The sequence below is a fragment of the Micromonas commoda genome, chromosome 12 (genome assembly GCF_000090985.2).
Source record: "Micromonas commoda chromosome 12, complete sequence".
NCBI classification, from domain to species: Eukaryota; Viridiplantae; Chlorophyta; class Mamiellophyceae; order Mamiellales; family Mamiellaceae; genus Micromonas; species Micromonas commoda.
Window position 1 is genome coordinate 81,599 of NC_013049.1, and position 16,619 is coordinate 98,217.

General features: G+C 68.2%; 7 protein-coding genes across 7 annotated transcripts; 4 read left to right on the plus strand and 3 right to left on the minus strand.

Moving 5' to 3' along the window:
• Positions 1-632: 632 nt before the first annotated feature.
• MICPUN_98189 (predicted protein) lies at positions 633-1,245 on the minus strand (the record flags this gene model as incomplete). The annotated part of the gene is made up of 2 exons (XM_002509142.1): positions 633-1,037; positions 1,213-1,245. 2 exons carry the CDS (start codon positions 1,243-1,245, stop codon positions 633-635), a joined length of 438 nt encoding a protein of 145 aa, XP_002509188.1.
• A 722-nt stretch (positions 1,246-1,967) lies between these two features.
• MICPUN_103599 (predicted protein) lies at positions 1,968-2,714 on the plus strand (the record flags this gene model as incomplete). Its single annotated transcript, XM_002508884.1, has 1 exon — positions 1,968-2,714. One exon carries the CDS (start codon positions 1,968-1,970, stop codon positions 2,712-2,714), a length of 747 nt encoding a protein of 248 aa, XP_002508930.1.
• Positions 2,715-2,880: 166 nt separating this feature from the next.
• On the minus strand, positions 2,881-4,753 carry MICPUN_63308 (predicted protein; the record flags this gene model as incomplete). The annotated part of the gene is made up of 2 exons (XM_002509143.1): positions 2,881-4,305; positions 4,625-4,753. The coding sequence occupies 2 exons, from the start codon at positions 4,751-4,753 to the stop codon at positions 2,881-2,883; spliced, it is 1,554 nt and encodes a 517-aa protein (XP_002509189.1).
• Positions 4,754-4,901: 148 nt separating this feature from the next.
• MICPUN_63307 (predicted protein) lies at positions 4,902-5,396 on the plus strand (the record flags this gene model as incomplete). Its single annotated transcript, XM_002508885.1, has 1 exon — positions 4,902-5,396. The coding sequence occupies one exon, from the start codon at positions 4,902-4,904 to the stop codon at positions 5,394-5,396; it is 495 nt and encodes a 164-aa protein (XP_002508931.1).
• A 2,028-nt stretch (positions 5,397-7,424) lies between these two features.
• Positions 7,425-9,221, plus strand: LPD_B273 (also known as glycine decarboxylase l-protein; the record flags this gene model as incomplete). The annotated part of the gene is made up of 2 exons (XM_002508886.1): positions 7,425-7,756; positions 7,928-9,221. 2 exons carry the CDS (start codon positions 7,425-7,427, stop codon positions 9,111-9,113), a joined length of 1,518 nt encoding a protein of 505 aa, XP_002508932.1. The 3' UTR covers positions 9,114-9,221.
• Positions 9,222-12,644: 3,423 nt separating this feature from the next.
• On the plus strand, positions 12,645-14,131 carry TIC55-6 (chloroplast envelope protein translocase family; the record flags this gene model as incomplete). Its single annotated transcript, XM_002508887.1, has 4 exons — positions 12,645-12,886; positions 13,001-13,481; positions 13,698-13,931; positions 13,997-14,131. Coding segments are annotated over 4 exons (1,092 nt in total), but the record flags the coding sequence as incomplete, so codon positions are not given.
• A 141-nt stretch (positions 14,132-14,272) lies between these two features.
• On the minus strand, positions 14,273-16,477 carry MICPUN_63302 (predicted protein; the record flags this gene model as incomplete). The annotated part of the gene is made up of 1 exon (XM_002509144.1): positions 14,273-16,477. One exon carries the CDS (start codon positions 16,475-16,477, stop codon positions 14,273-14,275), a length of 2,205 nt encoding a protein of 734 aa, XP_002509190.1.
• Between the last annotated feature and the right edge of the window lie 142 nt (positions 16,478-16,619).

Genomic DNA, 16,619 nt, shown 5'->3' on the forward strand with positions numbered 1-16,619 from the left:
TGCTGCCGTTCCTCAGGCCGGGGCGGACGTTGTTGCACGTGCTCACGTCCTGGAACGGGCGCGATATCGTACGAGCAGACGGTGAGAGGCGGGCGTCGTGGTTTTTCTCGGAGTAATGATTTTTTCTCGGAACGGGGGACGCACCGGGCAGGGGAAGCCCGCGGCGAGGAGCTCGGTGTCCGCCGGGAGCTCCGTCACGTCCGCGATATCCCGTCTGAGCGCGATCCCGGGAAAGTGATGCTGCAGAATCTGCACGAGCGATACGGGGCCTCGTCAGGCGCGGCGCTGACGCTTTAACGTTTTTCTCGAGGAGTCGCTCGTGGCGTGATGGACTCACCTGGCAGCAGTAAGGGTCGCTCTCGACCTGCATGACGATCTCGTGCCCCGCGTCTTCCAGACCCAGGTCCAGCCCGCCGATGCCCGAGAACAAGCTCACCGTCTTCATCTCGCGCGCGGAAAACACCGCCGCGAGGAGGAATGAAGCCGCCCCAGTCAGCCTGATAAGACGTCCGAGAAAAAACAACCTGTTCCGTGGACGAGAGAAGCTTGACGAGTGAAGAAGAGTACTGCGACAATAACACGCGCCCAATGATCTGATTCATCACAACGCGACGACGTGCGGCTCCGTCTACTTACTCCTCGCGCACCCAGGGCTTGATGCACATCTCGTAGTCCAGGAGCTCGTCGTCGCCGCCGAACCACAGCGCGATCTCCCGCTCCGCGCTCTCCACCGAGTCGGATCCGTGGATGACATTGCGGCCAACCTCGACGGCGAGATCCCCGCGGATGGTCCCGGGCGCGGACTCGAGCGGGTTGGTCGCGCCGATCATCAGCCTCGCGGACTTGACGACGCCGGGTCCCTCCCAGACCATGCACACGACGGGGCCGCTGCAAATGTAGTCGCAGAGGTCTCCGAAGAAGGGCTTGGAGGAGAGGTCCTTGTAGTGTTCCTCGGCGACTTCGCGCGGGGTCATGAACGTCTTGAGGCCCTTGCAGACCATGCCCTTCTTCTCGAACCTGGAGATGATCTCGCCCATCTGTCGTCGCGGACGTGGGAGTTGAGGGGTTGAGTGCACGGTCAGCGGGCGGCGGGAGTTTCGGGGGGGGAAACGGCGGGGCGCGCGCGGGTGGGATCGGGGGGTATCCGGGAAGCGGAAGGTGTTCCGAACGATGGACAGTTCCGGAACACGATGGGCGCGGGTGTGCACTCACGTAGCCGCGCTGGACGCCGTCGGGCTTGATCATGATGTACGTGCGCTCGGTCTCGAACCTGCCGGCGAAGACGGCGAGGTTTCCGCGCGAGCCAGCCCTGGCGGCGACGGACTTGTCGGCCCGGAGCGCCACGGCGTCCGCCACGGAGCGCATGGAGAGGCGGGCGGCGGAGTTGGTCTTGGAGGCGGGCGCCGCGAAGGCGGCGGCGGCGGAGGCGCGCTGGGCCTTGACGGGCGCGCGCGCGGAGGCGACGACGCGGGTGGCGGAGGCGGAGACGGCGAAGGACATCGTTTGTCTTGTTGCGTGTGGTGCGCGGTGGAAGTGGTCGGCGGCGGCAGAGCTCTCGGTTGCGATCGGGACGCGAAAAGTGCAAACCTGATCCAAAAACTGCGGGGAACTGGGAATTGTAAAGGCATTCGTGATGTTTCCGCACGTGCAAACAGTCAGATTTGCACTCCAAAACATGGGATCTCCTCGTCAGACTGCGACGCATAGATAAATCTCACGTCGACGTGGCCTCCCGAGGGCCGCCTCCTGGGGAAAAGATCTCCGGGGAACAAAGATAACAACTCTACCGAGGCGGCGACCTCGCCCGCCTCCACGGCACACACTTCCCGCTCGCGATGCAGGCATCTCTCGCGATGCACCAGCGCGCGGCGCTCGCGGCCACTCGCGTCGCGGCGCCGTCCGCGCGCCCGTCCACCCGCCGCGGCGGCGTTCGTGCCCCCGTCCGCGCCGCTCCGATCGTCCGCGCGATGGCTGCCAAGGATGAGAAGAAGACGCTCGTCAAGGTGTGCGGCGTGACCACGCCCGAGGACGCGACGCAGGCCGCGGTCGCCGGCGCCGACTTCATCGGCATGATCCTCTGGCCCAAGTCCAAGCGATCCATCCCGCTGGACGTCGCCAAGGAGGTCGCCGACGCCGCCAAGGCTGCGGGCGCGACACCCATCGGCGTCTTCGTGGACGAATCCGCCGAGGAGATCGTAGCCGCGTGCGAGGCGGTCGGCATCGACCACGCGCAGCTCCACGGCGACAACGCCCGCGCCGCGCTCACCGACCTCCCCATGAAGATCAAGGCTGTGTACGTCGTCTCCGCGGCGAAGGACGGCGCCATCGTCACCCCGATGCCGGGCGACGAGGAGAAACTCTGCGAAGATCGCCGGACCAAGCTCTCAGGCGCGGGGGGTTGGAAGGCGGCGATCGACTGGGTCAACGGCCCGAGGCGCACGATCGACTGGCTCCTCGTCGACGGCGTCGTCGCGGGGTCGGGCGAGACGTACGACTGGACCAACCTGCGGGTTCCGCGCGGGTGCAGCAGGAAGGGTTGGATCCTCGCGGGCGGTTTGGACCCCGAAAACGTTACGGACGCCATCGGCGCGTGCAAGCCGACGGCTGTGGACGTGGCGAGCGGGGTGGCGGACGAGGGCGGGGTGAAGAAGGACCCGGTCAAGGTGGACGCGTTCATTGCCAACGCAAAGTCGGCGTCGATGGAGATGGCTTGATCGAGTCACGTCACCTTATTAACTCGTTCCCATAACACTCACATTCTAATACGCACGCAAGTAAGTTACTACATTCATCGCTACCGAAGCCCTCCCCCTCCGTCGCGGCGCCGCTCGTCTCTCTCGTCTCGTCTCGTCTCGTCGTCTCCCGCCGCCTTTCGAACTGTCACGCGGCCGCGCGGCGCCTGTACTCCCTGACGGGCAGCGCCATCGCGCCGGGCTTGGGCCGAGCCGCGCGGACCGACCGACTTGCCGACGAAAACGCGTCGCGGATGTCCAGCTGGATCCTCTTAACCTCCGTTGTCGCCGCGCTCGTTCCCCTCGCCGCCGGGACCGGGGAAGGTGAGGGGGAGGACGCGGGAGGCGTCGCCGGGTGTTTACGGGGTCGACCGGGGCCACGTTTCGTCGGGGAGGGCGTCGCGGGAACGTGCGGTGAGTCACCGCCCGGTGAGTCACCATCACGCGGCCGCTTTCTCGGTCTGCCGGGGCCGCGCTTCGGCGTCGTCGCCGGCGTCGTCGTCGTCGTCGTCGTCTTCTCGGCGACCACCGCGGCGGCGTTCGGCTCGCGCGCGCAGCCGGCGCAGAACCAGTCGCCCGCGGGGACGCCGTCGAGGCCGAGGCAGTCGTAGTGACCGCCCCGGGGGCACCCGTCGCAGAGGACGAAATCTCCGGGACGGTCGACGCCGGCGCACGCGAGGCAGGGCTCGTCGTCGAAGGCATCGAGGGCGTCGTCGTCGTCGTCGGACGATGCCGACGTGTCACCACCCGCCGACGTGTCATCACCCGATTCGCGGACGACGCCCGGGGCCCCGTCAGATTCCGTCGGCGTCGCCGGAGTGAAATCGTTCAACAGCCATCGACCCCACGCGAAGGACGTCTTGCGTTGGAGCAACTGCGCGGGAGTGGCGCCGGTGACGCCGTGCACGAGGTAGTCGTGGACGTTGTCGAACCCGGAGGCGCGCGCGAGGTTGATCACCTGGTGCGTCGGGGCCAACCCCTTGGCCTTGCGGCACGGGCCGCAGTTGCAGCACGTCACGCAGCCTTCGCCGCAGGACCCGCGGCATCGCGGGCAGACCCACGCGCCGGACGCTACCGCGGCGTCGATGTCCTCGCCGTGGCGGTTGCGGAGGCACATGCCGCAGAAGGAGACCGGCATGCGCCCGCGGCCGCATCCCTCGGCGGTGCACTGCGCGTGGCGGATTAAGGGGGGGGGGTGAGCGGGGGTGAGCGGGGGTGGGGGGATGACGGTTCGATCGATTGGATGCGTCTGGTCGGGTCGGCGCACCGTGACGTGGGTCTCGACCGTCTTCTGGCGGCACCAGTGGCACGTGGTGCCGAGCTCCGAGTCGTACACCCTGCGGCCGACGCTGTATCGCACGCGCGCGTGGTCGCCGTCGGACATCGAGACGAGCTCAGCCTTGCGCTTGCCGAGGATTTGTGCGGATTTGCGCGACGCCCTGCGCGCGGCTGCGAGGTCGTCGTCGCTGGCGTCCTCGAGGCCGTAGCGCTCGGCGTAGTTGACCTCGACGCGCTCGCGGGTGCTCCTGCGGCGGCTCTCCTGCGGGACGAACGCCTTGACCCTCGGCTTGCGCTGAGGGACGGGACGGGGTGAGGGGCGCGGCGGGGGGCGGGGAGGGTCAGGCGGATGTGTCGGTGGGCGGGAAAACTCGGGTGTTTGCGCGCGCGCGCGGTCCATCGGCGTAATGCGCGCGTGCCCGGGCGATCTCGACGCGGGAAAATCGCGCGCGACGACACCGAACGGTCTCGTGCGATGGATTCCGGGGCGATCGAACCCGGGCGGCGCGCGGCGGCGCGCGGATCGATCGCGTCAGGGAGACGCGCGACGGTTCCGGAACGCAATCGGGCGGGAAAAACCTCCTCTCCGGGGAAGACGCGCGGCGGTTCCGCACCTTGGGCGCGGGCACGGGCGCGGGCGCCTGAATCTTGGACGCCATGGCGCCGATGCCCATCTCGAGCATTCGTAGGCGGTTAGCCTCGATGCGCCGCTGGCGCTCGAGCTCAAAGTCGTTCATCGTCATCGTCCTCGTCACGCGCGGCGCGCCCCGAGACTCTGATCGATGTTATCCCGGCGGGCCTTTTCGAGCGGGTTTGCTGACACGGGCGAAACAACAAAATTGCGACAACACCCGTACAACGGCGGGGCACTTGGACGGGGCGCTGGGGTGGATGCCAGCGATTTGGCGGCCGAACGTGAGTAGGGTGCTCCCGGATGTGGACGTCGAGGTGGGGGTGACGGAGGACGCGTCGAGCAAGGGGACGAAGCGGAAGAGGGCCCCTCCCACGAAGGGGCCGTGCGAGCACGGGGTGAAGCCCCGGTCGAGATGCAAGTTGTGCAGCGCTTGTCCGCACGGGAAGAGGCGCTATCATTGCAAGGAGTGCGGTGGGGCTGCGTTCTGCGAGCACGGTCGTGAGCGCTCTAAGTGCAAGGAGTGCGGTGGTGCATCAATCTGCGAGCACGGTCGTGAGCGGTGTAGGTGCAAGGAGTGCGGTGGGTCTCAAATGTGCGAGCACGGTCGTGAGCGTCGTTACTGCAAGGAGTGCGGAGGGTCTGGAATCTGCGAGCACGGTCGTGAGCGCTCTAAGTGCAAGGAGTGCGGTGGGTCTCAAATCTGCGAGCACGGTTGTCAGCGCTCTAAGTGCAAGGAGTGCGGTAGGGGCTGAATCTGCGAGCACGATTCGACTGCTAGTGCTACGTGTTACGTCGTGATTAAGGTCCGTGCCCCGACTACAGGTCCACCATCCGGTCCAATCGCACCCCGCTCGACGCCTCCAGGATCCTCCCAACCTCCGTCAGCATCCGCCCCTGCTCCACCGCGAACGCCCCGCTGCCCATCTTCACCAGCAGCGCCTTGACCGTCACCTTGACGCCGTGCGGTCCCAGACTGGCCAGCGCGCACACGGCGGTGTCGCCGGAATCCATCGGATCGTGCACAACCTTGGCGTGGCCGTCGAGGTACGCCTGCACGCTCTCGGTGAAGGCGCTCAGGTTCTCGATCGTGTCGAACGACACGCACAGCTGGTGGTCAAAGTACCGCGCGCGGCTCATGGACATGTTCACCAGCCCCGCGCTTCCCCCGGTGACGACGCGGTTGGAAACCGTGTGCGGCGTCTTGCTGACGCCGGTGCGGGTGAGCAGCGTGGTCGTCGTGGCGCCGATGCCGATCACCGTCCCTTGAACGCTCCCGGCGCGTATGGTATCCCCAACCTTGAACGTGGGGTTGACCATCAGGATGACGCCCGCGATGAAGTCCGACACGACGTCTTTCAAGCCGAGGGAAACGGCGACGCCGCCAAAGCCCAGTAACCCCCAAACCGCCGAGAAGGTGACGCCGAGCGAGTCGAGAAACACGATGAGCGCCGGGACGAACAGGGCGCTTCGAACGGCGTTGGTGCCGGTCACCAGCCTCGGCTCGAGGTTCCTCGCGTCCGTGCCCCCCACGGCGTCGATGGCGGCGAGGAGCTGCGACCTCGCGCGACGGGTGGCCGCGTCAACGATGGCCCACGCGCCAGCCGTGTACGCCGGCCACGGGAGCCGCCACTGGTGGACGAAGCACCCGACTTTGTTGTACAAGAGGCGGTAGAGCTCGACGGACGCGCCGGTGACGACGAGGAGGCGCGTGCACACGGTGACGAGGATGACGAACTGCAGGGGGAGCACCGCGGCCTGCGCGTTCGAATACATGACGAGGACGGGGGGAGTCGGGCGTCAGTCGGAGTGGTTCTGGACGCGGGAGAGAAACTTTTATTCTGTTTTGGCGAGGAAAGCGCGTGCGTGGTGGATGTCGCGTGTGGGGACGATTGATTCGGCGCGTGTTCGGGTGTGTCGATCACCTGCGCGATCGACGTCTCCCAGGTGGCCAGCTCCCTCGCCTTTCTCCGGAGCTTCGCGCCGAGCTGCGCGTCTTTCGGGGAGAAGGCGCGCGTCGGCAGCACGAGCGAGGATACCCCCTCCATGAGCGCCTCGGCGGAACCTCCGCTGGCGATGTTAACCCACGACTCCTTCATGATGCCGGGGAGGACCCACAGGGCGAACGCCGCCATCGCGGCGCCGAGCGCGAGCTCCTGGCTGGTCCTCGATACCGACAGGATCTCCGAGACGGACGACGGAAGCGCGATCGGCGGGAGCGCGGCCGTCTTCACCACTCGCGCGGCGCGCACGTTTTTCGCGCAACAACTTTCCACGTGGATCCTCGAAGCAACAACATCCCCCCCGGCGCGATGGACCGCGCCGGCCCCGGCGGTGAGTGCGCTTCGCGCGCGAATCGCGCGGGGTCGCGCGCGATGAAGCGCGATGGGTCTCGCGGTCGCGGCGATGGACGTCATCGCTCCAGTCGTGAGCGCGGCGGGCCTTCGGACACGCGCGGCGGTATGTTCTGCCCCCGAAGAAGTCTGGTGCGATTCTCCATTCTCACGCGTTTTGGGACGCGCGTCGCAGATTTGGAAAAAAAATCGCGGGCGCCCCTTGAGACGACTCGAGGGGTGCCCAGGCTCGGGGGCCAGATCTCGACACGCCGCCGCGCCCACACGCCGCGCGCGAACGCACACGCGGTCTCCTCACCGAACTCTCGCTCGGCGCCCTCGAGAAACCCCGAGGTCCCCCGCGCGCGTCTCGCCTGACCACCCCCCGCGTCAGTCGCGCAGCACAAAGCCGTTGTTTGTTTTCCTCCCCGATCGGGCGAACGAGAAAAGATGCAGCAGGCTCTCCTCGCGCTCGCGCCCCAGGGCCGCCGCGCCCTCGCCTCCTCCACCGCGCTGCGCACCATCGGAGCGCGCATGTTCTCCGCGTCCGCCGCGACCGCGGATCAGCAGGACGTCGTCGTCATCGGCGGCGGTCCGGGCGGATACGTCGCCGCCATCAAGGGCGCCCAGCTCGGCCTCAAGGTGACCTGCGTCGAGGGGCGCGGCACCCTCGGAGGTACCTGCCTCAACGTGGGATGCATCCCGTCCAAGGCGCTGCTGCACGCGTCGCACCTGTACCACGACGCGAATCACACCATGGCCAAGCACGGCATCTCCGTCGGGTGAGTCACCGGCGTCGGCCGACGAACCGCCCTCGTCCCCGTGCGCTCCTCTTCCATCGTCTCTCCCCGCACGGCACGCGCGACCGAGATTTTGAGATTTTGAATAACCGCCCCTCCCCGACCTCGTCCCCTGACCTCTCCGCGCCGCCCCACCCACACCCCCGACCGCAGCGAGGTGTCCATCGACGTCGCGAAGATGATGGAGCAAAAGTCCAAGTCCGTCTCGGGCCTGACCAAGGGCATCGAGGGTTTATTCAAGAAGAACAAGGTGACCTACGCCAAGGGTTGGGGATCGCTCACGTCCACCCCCGGCGAGGTGGTCGTCGCCAAGGAGGACGGCACCACGCAGACGATCAGCGCCAAGAACATCATCCTCGCCACGGGCTCCGAACCCGCGGCGCTCCCGGGCGTGGAGGTTGACGAGGAGACGATCGTCACCTCCACCGGGGCGCTCGACCTGAAGGAGGTGCCCAAGAGAATGGTCGTCATCGGCGGCGGCGTCATCGGGCTGGAGCTCGGAAGCGTGTGGAGCCGCCTCGGGTCGCAGGTGACCGTGATCGAGTTCGCCAAAGACATCTGCCCGCCGATGGACGCCCAGATGCGCAAGACGTTCGAGCGCTCGCTCAAGAAGCAGGGGTTCAAGTTCATGATGGAGAAGAAGGTCACGGGCGCGACAAAGACGCAAACCGGGGTGACGCTCACCGTCGAACCCTCCGCGGGGGGCGAAGCCGTCGAGGTCGAGGCTGACGTCGTCCTCGTCGCCACGGGCCGTAAGCCGTTCACCTCCGGCCTCGGGCTCGAAGCCGCCGGCGTCGAGGTCAACAAGCGCGGCCAGGTGGTCGTGGACATGCACACGTACGCGACGTCCAAGCCGGGCGTCTTCGCCATCGGAGACATCGTGGAGGGACCCATGCTCGCGCACAAAGCCGAGGAGGAGGGGATCAGCTGCGTGGAGCAGCTCGCCGGCAAGGTGGGCCACGTCAACTACGACGTCATCCCGAGCATCATCTACACCCACCCCGAGGTGGCGTGGTGCGGTAAGACGGAGGAGGAGGTCAAGGCGACGGGAGCCGAATACAACGTCGGCACCTTCCCCTTCGCCGCCAACTCCCGCGCGAGGACCAACGACGACTCCGAGGGGATGGTCAAGTTCATCAGCTGCAAGCACACGGACAAGATCCTAGGCGCGCACATCGTGGGACCCAACGCGGGGGAGCTCCTCGGCGAGTGCGTCCTCGCCATGGAGTACGGGGGAAGCACGGAGGACATCGCCCGGACGTGCCACGGGCACCCGACGCTGAGCGAGGCGATCAAGGAAGCCGCGCTCGCGACGGGGGGGAAGCCCATCCACTTCTGATTGTCTTGTCCGTCGTTTCGTATCCGTCGCGTCGGTTCCGCCGGCGCGACGCTTCAAGTCTTAGCGTTTCTTCTGTTTCATTCGTAAGGGTTTATTCGTTTATTCGTTTCGCGTTGAATCTTCTCAGCGCGGCTCGCACGTCGTCGTCGGCAAACGCCTTCACGCACGCGTCGCGAAACGCACCCGCCGACGGAGTCCCTCCTTCATCGTCCCCCTCTCCTTCGTCCCCTCCTCCTCCTCCTCCTCCCAACGCGCGTCTCGCGACGCGACGCGTGAGGAGCAAGGCGCCGTCACCGCCGCGAACGGACACGTCGAGGCCGGGCCTCATCCCGTCGCAGCCGTCGCCGCCTTTTTTTGCCGCGTCGTCCCCGCCGCCTTCGTCGTCCCCGTCCCCGCCGCCGCCTTCCCCGTCGTCCCGCTCCCGTCCAAACGCGGCCGTCGCCGTCGTCGTCGTCGTGCTCGACCCAACCACGCAGCAGCTCGCGTAATCCGAGCAGCAGTCCCCGAGCCGTTCGCACTCGCCGTCGCAGCAGCAGAGCAACGCGTCGGCGGGAATCTCAAACACGCAGAAACCGCACGAGGAACCGCCGACGGTGGGTCCGCACGAGGGACCGGGGAAGAGCTCGCCGCACGCGGTCGGCGGCGAGACCGGCGTGGGCGGTGGCGCGGCGGGCGGCGGCGGGGAAGGGGGAGGCGGCGGCGGCGGCGGCGGCGGCACAGCTGGCGTGGGTGGCGGCGACCACGGGTCCACTCGGAGGACGCACGTGACCCCCCACGGCCGGATCGGCGAGAACGGTCCGTGGCACGTGCACGTCGCTGAGGACGGGCCGCCCCACAGGCACCACGGCGCCCACACGCCCCAGACGCGGACGGGGTACTTCGCGGGCGACCCGAAGCCGATCGTTTGTGTTTGTGTTTGGGTTTGGTGGCGCGGTTGTTCGTTTTCGTCGTCGGGGTTGGGGTGGTGGTCGGGGGTGGGCGACGCGGGGTTTCGCGTCGGCTCAGCCGCTCGCGCGTCGTCGTCGTCGTCGTCGTCGTCTTCGGGGCGGACGATGAGCGGGGGGGAGACCGGCAGGGCCGTCGTCGTCGTCGTCTTCGTCGTCGTCGTCGCCGTCTTCGTCGTCGTCGTCGCCGTCTTCGTCGTCGTCGTCGCGGAGGTTTGTGCGTCGGCGGAGGCGAAGGGCCGCGGGACCACCGCCGCGGGTCCCTGCCGCGCGCGGCTCGCATCGCCGACGCGCGCGTCACCGCCGTCCTCTTCCTCGGCGGCGGGATCGAGCGTCGACTGCGCCGCCGCCTCCGTCGTCGTCGCCGTCGTCGCCGTCGCCGTCGTCGCTCTCGCGGGCCCAGCCGCGGCTCTCGGCCCGACCGACGAACTCCCGCTTCGGCCGTGGTCGCGTCTGCTCGCTCCCTCGGCGACGGACGATCGAGGCGCCGCCTCCCAGCGCGGCTGCGCCCTGACCGACTGGACGCGCGCCAGGGTCAGCAGCGCGGCGAGGATCGCGAGCCGGGCGCGAGGCGGCGCGCGGCGCGTCATCACCCCGCGCCACAGCTGCGCAGTCACGACGTGTCACTCTTTTTGGCGCGCCTCCGATGAATTTTTGGCGCCAACTGTCAGAGCCACGTCTCACTTTTGAACCGAGGCGCCGTGCAACCGAGGCGGATACGCGCGCGATGACGACGCCCGCGGCGCTCCTCTCGCATCGCGGGATGCACGACGGCTCGCGCGGGGTCGACCCGGCGTCCCTCCGCGCGCGCGCGCGTCTCCGCGCGACGCTCCGAGCATCGCGCCTCTTCCCGGCAAGATCTCGGACCGTCACCGTCCGCCCAGGGAGATGGCTGGCGACCGCGACGGACCCGCGCGCGGATTCGTCGTCCAGGAAGTCGTCCCCGGACGCGTCCGACGGCAACTCCGACGGCACCCCCGACGACGCGCGCCGCTCGCCCTTCCCCATCGAGGACTTCGAGCGGCGTTCGTTCCCCACCGCCGCGAGGTTTCTGTGGGCGTCGCGCGGGCTCACGCAGGGCACCGGGCTCAAGCCCCTGAACGTCGCGTCCGACTGGCTCGAGCAGGACGGCGTGGACGAGGGCGACGCCGGCGACGGCGCCGGGGGGACGTGGATCCGCGAGATGCGGCTCAGGCACGAGCTCATCGATCACGAACCCGGCTGCGTCGTGTGGGATCCATCCGCGTCAGCCGCCGCCGAGACCCTCTTACCGATGATGCGCGATTGGCTGTGCGAGCGCCAGCCGGAGCGATACGTGCGAACCCCCGACGGCGGCGTCGAGATCCCGAGCCTCGACGGCTGGCGCACCGGCCCGCTCGAGTCCCTCAAAGGGCTGGACGCGTTGAAGACGTGCGCCAAGCTGGTGCAGGAGGAGCTCTGTCTGGTGCGCGAGGAGACGTTGGAGGACCTCTGGATGTCGTGCGAGGACGACGAGGGCGACGACGGACCGGAGCACGCCATCACCCGCGCGTGCGACTACGGGGAGGGTGCGACTACGGGGGGTGCCGAAGGGGGTGCCGAGGGGGGTGCCGCGGGTGCCGAGACGGCGAGGCACACGTTCGAGGCGGGCGTCGTCTGCTTCTCGTTTGATCCTCGGAAGCGCCATAAAAAGACGCTGGCGCAGGTGCACGCGCCCGTGCCGGGGTACGAGGCGAAGATGCGCAACGCGGTGTCTCGGGTGTTCGCGAACCTCCGGGTCGAGCGTCCGCTGTGGCGCGCCAACTGGGTTTTGCAGAATTCCGACGAGGTGGTCTCCACCGACTTGGAGTGGCACCCGACAAATAAAAAAATCGGGGGCGTCGCCAACCGAGCCGTCGCGGCGGCGGAGCGCGCGGCTTCGGCCGGGATCGAGCGCCCAACCTCGACGTTCCAGGACGAGCGACACACGGGGTACATGGACCCGCTGTCCGACCTGCCGAGGGACGCGTCGGAAGCTGGCGAGCGGATGCACCTCAGGGTTGAATACGAAACCGTTCGTCGTCTGCCGGGCGAGGACAGAAACGTCAATCGATGGGTACTCTTCACGGTTCGCACGCACCTGGACAGGATCGACGCGTTCGACGCGCAGACGTGCGCCGCGCTGCACGCCGCGATGGCCGCCACGGACGACGAGGAGCTGCGATACAAGAGCCTCGGGGATGCAAACTTGCGGACGGCGGTGACGGAGTTTTTAGCCAAACGCGCCGGAATCGCGACGAAACGGTCGGAGGAAACGGTCGAAAACGGCCGGAAACGGTCGGAAAAGTCGGTCGTCGGCGGAACGGACACGGGCACGGACGCCGCGAACTCCGTCGTGCCGAGCGGGAAGAAGTGTCCTTTTTTCAAGGGCGACGTCGGTTCCGGAGACGACGCGGCGGCGACGGAGGCGAATACCGCGACCGGGACGGAGGCGAACACCGCGGACACGACGAAACGGTCGGAGGAAACGGTCGAAAACGGCCGGAAACAGGAATCCGAGGAGGAATCGCGACGCGTCGCCGCCGCGATCCGCGCGGGAATCGAACCGTGGACCTCCGCGTCCGCCGGCGTCGCCTCATCCGCCACGCCCCCCGCTTCGTGGTACTTCGACCCCCTCGTCGTTCCGACGCTGGAGCGGGAAAAAGTCTTCGCCAAGGGTTGGACCTGGGCCGGCCGTCTCGACCAGGTGGCGACGAACGGGTCCTACCTCGTGGGTGCCACCGGTACGGTCAAGTACGTCGTGGTGAGGGGCGAGGATGGCGTTTTGCGCGCGTTTCACAACGCGTGCAGGCACCACGGGATGGAAATCGCGTCCGCGCCCGGAGACGTTCCGGGCGCGAATCCGGACGATTCGGGAACCCAAGGGTCAGGGTTTAGGGTTTCGTCCGACCCGGGCGACGGACGGACCGGCGATCCGTACCAAAGGAACTGTCCGAAATCCACCGCGAAGTGCTTCGCGTGCCCGTACCACGGCTGGACCTACGACCTCGACGGCTCGCTCGTCAAGGCGACCAAGATCGGCGGGATGAGGGATTTCGTCGTCGCCGAACACGGCCTGAAACCCATACGGGTCGCGGAGTGGGGACCGTTCGTGATGCTCCGCCTGGGTGACCCGGCGACGGAGGAGGAGGAGGAGGAGGAGGAGGAGGAGGAGGCGCCTATAGAGGCGTGGATGGGACCGGACGTCGCCGCGAAGATATCCGCGTCGTGGTCGGACGACCCGAAGTCGATGCGTTTCGTCGCGCGGCGAGAGTACCGCCTCCGGTGCAACTGGAAAGTGTTCGCGGACAACTACCTGGACGGAGGGTACCACGTGCCGTTCGCGCATCCGGCGCTCGTGACGGACGGGGTGGACATGAGAAAGTACGAGACGGAAGTTTACGGCGAGTACGTCTCCGTGCAGACGGTGAACGGCGGCGAGTTTGCGAGATTTTCCGCGAAAGATTCCGCCGCAAAGGCCGACGCCGCTGCGAAAGCCGATCAAGCGATCAAGGAGCAGAAGGAAACCCCTCGGAGCAGGCGGAGCGAGGCGAAGCGAAAGAAGGCGATGAAGCGGCTGTCGCCGACGGCGCGGCGAAAGGCTGAAAACGCGCCGCGCGCCGACGACCGCGCGCCGTCCCAGCACGGGGCTCCAGCCGCGGAGTTGACCAGGCTGGGCGACTCCGCGCTCTACGCGTTCGTCTACCCGAACCTGATGATCAACCGGTACGGGCCGTGGATGGACGTCAACGTCGTGTTACCCACCGGACCGAACGAGTGCATGGTTTTGTTCGACTATTTCATCCGCGCCGACGCCACGGGGGCGACGGATGCGTTTGTGAACGAATCGCTCCGAGCGTCGGACGCGGTGCAATCGGTGAGTTTATTTTTTTTACCAGCAGTCAATGGCAGTTGGACTGACGTGGTTTTTTGTTTTTACAGGAGGACAAATGGCTGTGCGAGAAGGTTCAGGGCGGGCTCGAGTCGCCGGGGTACGGAACCGGGCGGTACGCGCCCGCGATGGAGGCGGCGATGTATCACTTTCACCGGCGGCTGTGGCGAGATCTCACCGCGGAGGCGTGACGGGCGCGGGGGAGGGTAACTTTTCTTTTACGAAAATTCTCGAGTCGGAGTCCGCGGACCAGAGGCCTTTCGCCGCCGCCGTCGTTTCCGTATCCGACCCGTCCCGATCGTTCGACGCGGGCGCTGACCGGCTAGCTATTGCGGAGCCCCCGCGCCCTTGCTCATCTTCCTCGCCGCGGCGTCCTTCCGAAAGTGTTTCTTTCGCTGATGCTCGAGCGCGCCGCCGCCGCGGTTGTTTCGACCCCCCGCGCCTCTTCCCCCGCCGACCCCAGCCCCGGCTTTCGCCCCGCCGACCCCCTCCCCTCTTCCCCCGCCGCCCGGTCCCCTTTCCCCGCCGCCCGGCGTGAACGGCGCGGCGCGCGCGTCGAAAGCCGCCCTGTTCCCCCCCGCGCCCAAGCCGTGCACCTCGTCTCGCGACGCCGCCGACTGCGCCGCCGCCAGCCGCGCGGCTTCCTCGACGCCGCCGGCTTGGATCCTCGTCGCGCCCTCCTTCTTCGAGTGGTACACCCTCCCGTCCGCGATCCAGTACGCCTTGTTCGCGCTCGCGCCTTGGCCTTGTCCCCCGGCTCGAGCGTTTGCGTTGGCGTTCGATCGACCGGAAGCTCCGGACGGCCCGCCCGCCGGCGGACCCTCGGAAACCTCCCCCGCCGTCGATCCCACGTTCGCAACCTCGGCGAGCTCGTCGAAGGAATCGTCGTACTCGTCGTCGTACTCGAGCTCGGCGCATCGCGCGAGGGTGGCGGCGCGGTCGTCCGCGGTGGTTCGAAGGTCCCAGGTTCGATTCCCGGCGCGGTCGCGGTGATCGCCCTTGCGGCGAATGAAACCGCCGCGGACGTTCGTCGCACCGTCGGACGGAAATGACGCCGGCTGTGCTTCGATACCACCCCGGGACGCCCACGGGCCCCTCAACGCCGCGGGCGCCGCGACGGGTGCGGGTCCCGTCTGGCCGGCGGCCCCTCGTTTCGTCTTCGTTTTCATTTTCATCGCGCTGTACGCGGCCGGCGTTAACGTCGGGTCGATCCCGCGCAGCGCCGCGGGCAAATCCCCCTCGAGCAGCGCGCCCGCCGCCGACTCCGGGTCGCCCCCGAACGCGTCCAGCGCGAGCGCCAGGTACCCGTCGCCGTATTGATCGGGGAACAACGCCCGGAGCGATTCGATCTTTCCCGCCATCGACGCGTCGACGTCGTCGTCGTCGTCGACGACGTAATCGCCGTCCGCGTCCGCGAGGTCTTCTTCCGGGGAGGAAGGAGGAGGAGGATCACGCATGACCCTCAGGAGCGTCTCCATCGCGGACGACGCCGCGGCGCACGCGACCGCCACGGCACCTCCGCCCGCCCCGTCACCCTCCCCGCCCGCCGTCCCGGCCGCGAACGCCTCCGCCGACGTCTCGATCATCGGGATAGTCTCGCTCGCGATTCGATCCGCGGCGGCGGCCAACGCGCCCCGATGAGTCACCGCCCCCTCGGCGAAGGCACCCCCTCGGCACACCCCCTCGGCACCCCCTTCCTCCACCACCGTCATCTCCCCGAACGTGGACGTTCGCGGCGCGGGGGAAGGGCGCGACCCCTCGTCGATGCGCGAGGCCAACGCGGGGACCGCGCGTATCAACTCGACGATGGTCGACGCGACGTCTCGGAAATACTCCAACGCCAGCTGTGCCGTCCCGGCGGGCGCCCCTAACCCTAACCCGCCGGCTTCGTCGCCCGCGAACGCAGCCTCGACGAGGGCGTCCGCGCGTCGCTCGAGGTCCACCGCGGCGATCGCGCCCACCGCGGCGAGGTCGTCCTCGAGCGAAGGGCCGAGGATGCGAAGCAGGTCGCGCGTCAACGCCGACGTCGCGCGCGGGTTGTCCGGGCCGTAGATGGCGCAGACGTCGAGCACCGTGGGGGCGCGGACGAGGCCGAGCTCGGTCAGCGTCCGCGCGCGGGCCGCGCGCGTGGGCGCGAGCGGATCGTCGCGCTCGATCGTCGCGAGCCTGCGGAGGGTCATGAAGACCCTGCGCGCGAGGCGGTCGTCGAGGTCCTCGTCCTCGGAGGCGGCGGAGCGTTGGGAGGCGCGCGTCTTCGTCGGATCGTAGGGCCTGCGACGGTGCTGGAGGTACGTGTCCAGCGCGCGCGCCACGGAGGGGTCGTGCGCGATGTGCCGCCAGAACTCACCGGCGTCCATCCGGAGCAGCGCGCGAAGGTTGGCGTCGAGGAGCGCGACGACCGCGGACGCGGTGGGATCGCCGAGCGACGAACCGCCGTCGACGTCGTCGTGGGGGAGGTACGGCACGGACGCGGGCAACGGCCGCGCGGGACGCGTCGGCGTCGACATCGGCGGCGGCGCGATCGTAGACATCGCGGGACGCGCAGCGCCTCCGTCCGCGCGATGTTTGGGGTGGGCGGGCGAGGGCGCCGCCTTGCCTCGCGCGCGCCTCCTCCGCGCGGAAAAGAATCTCGGGGTGCCCACACGCAACCCTCGCCAGCCTCTTTTTGGCCTC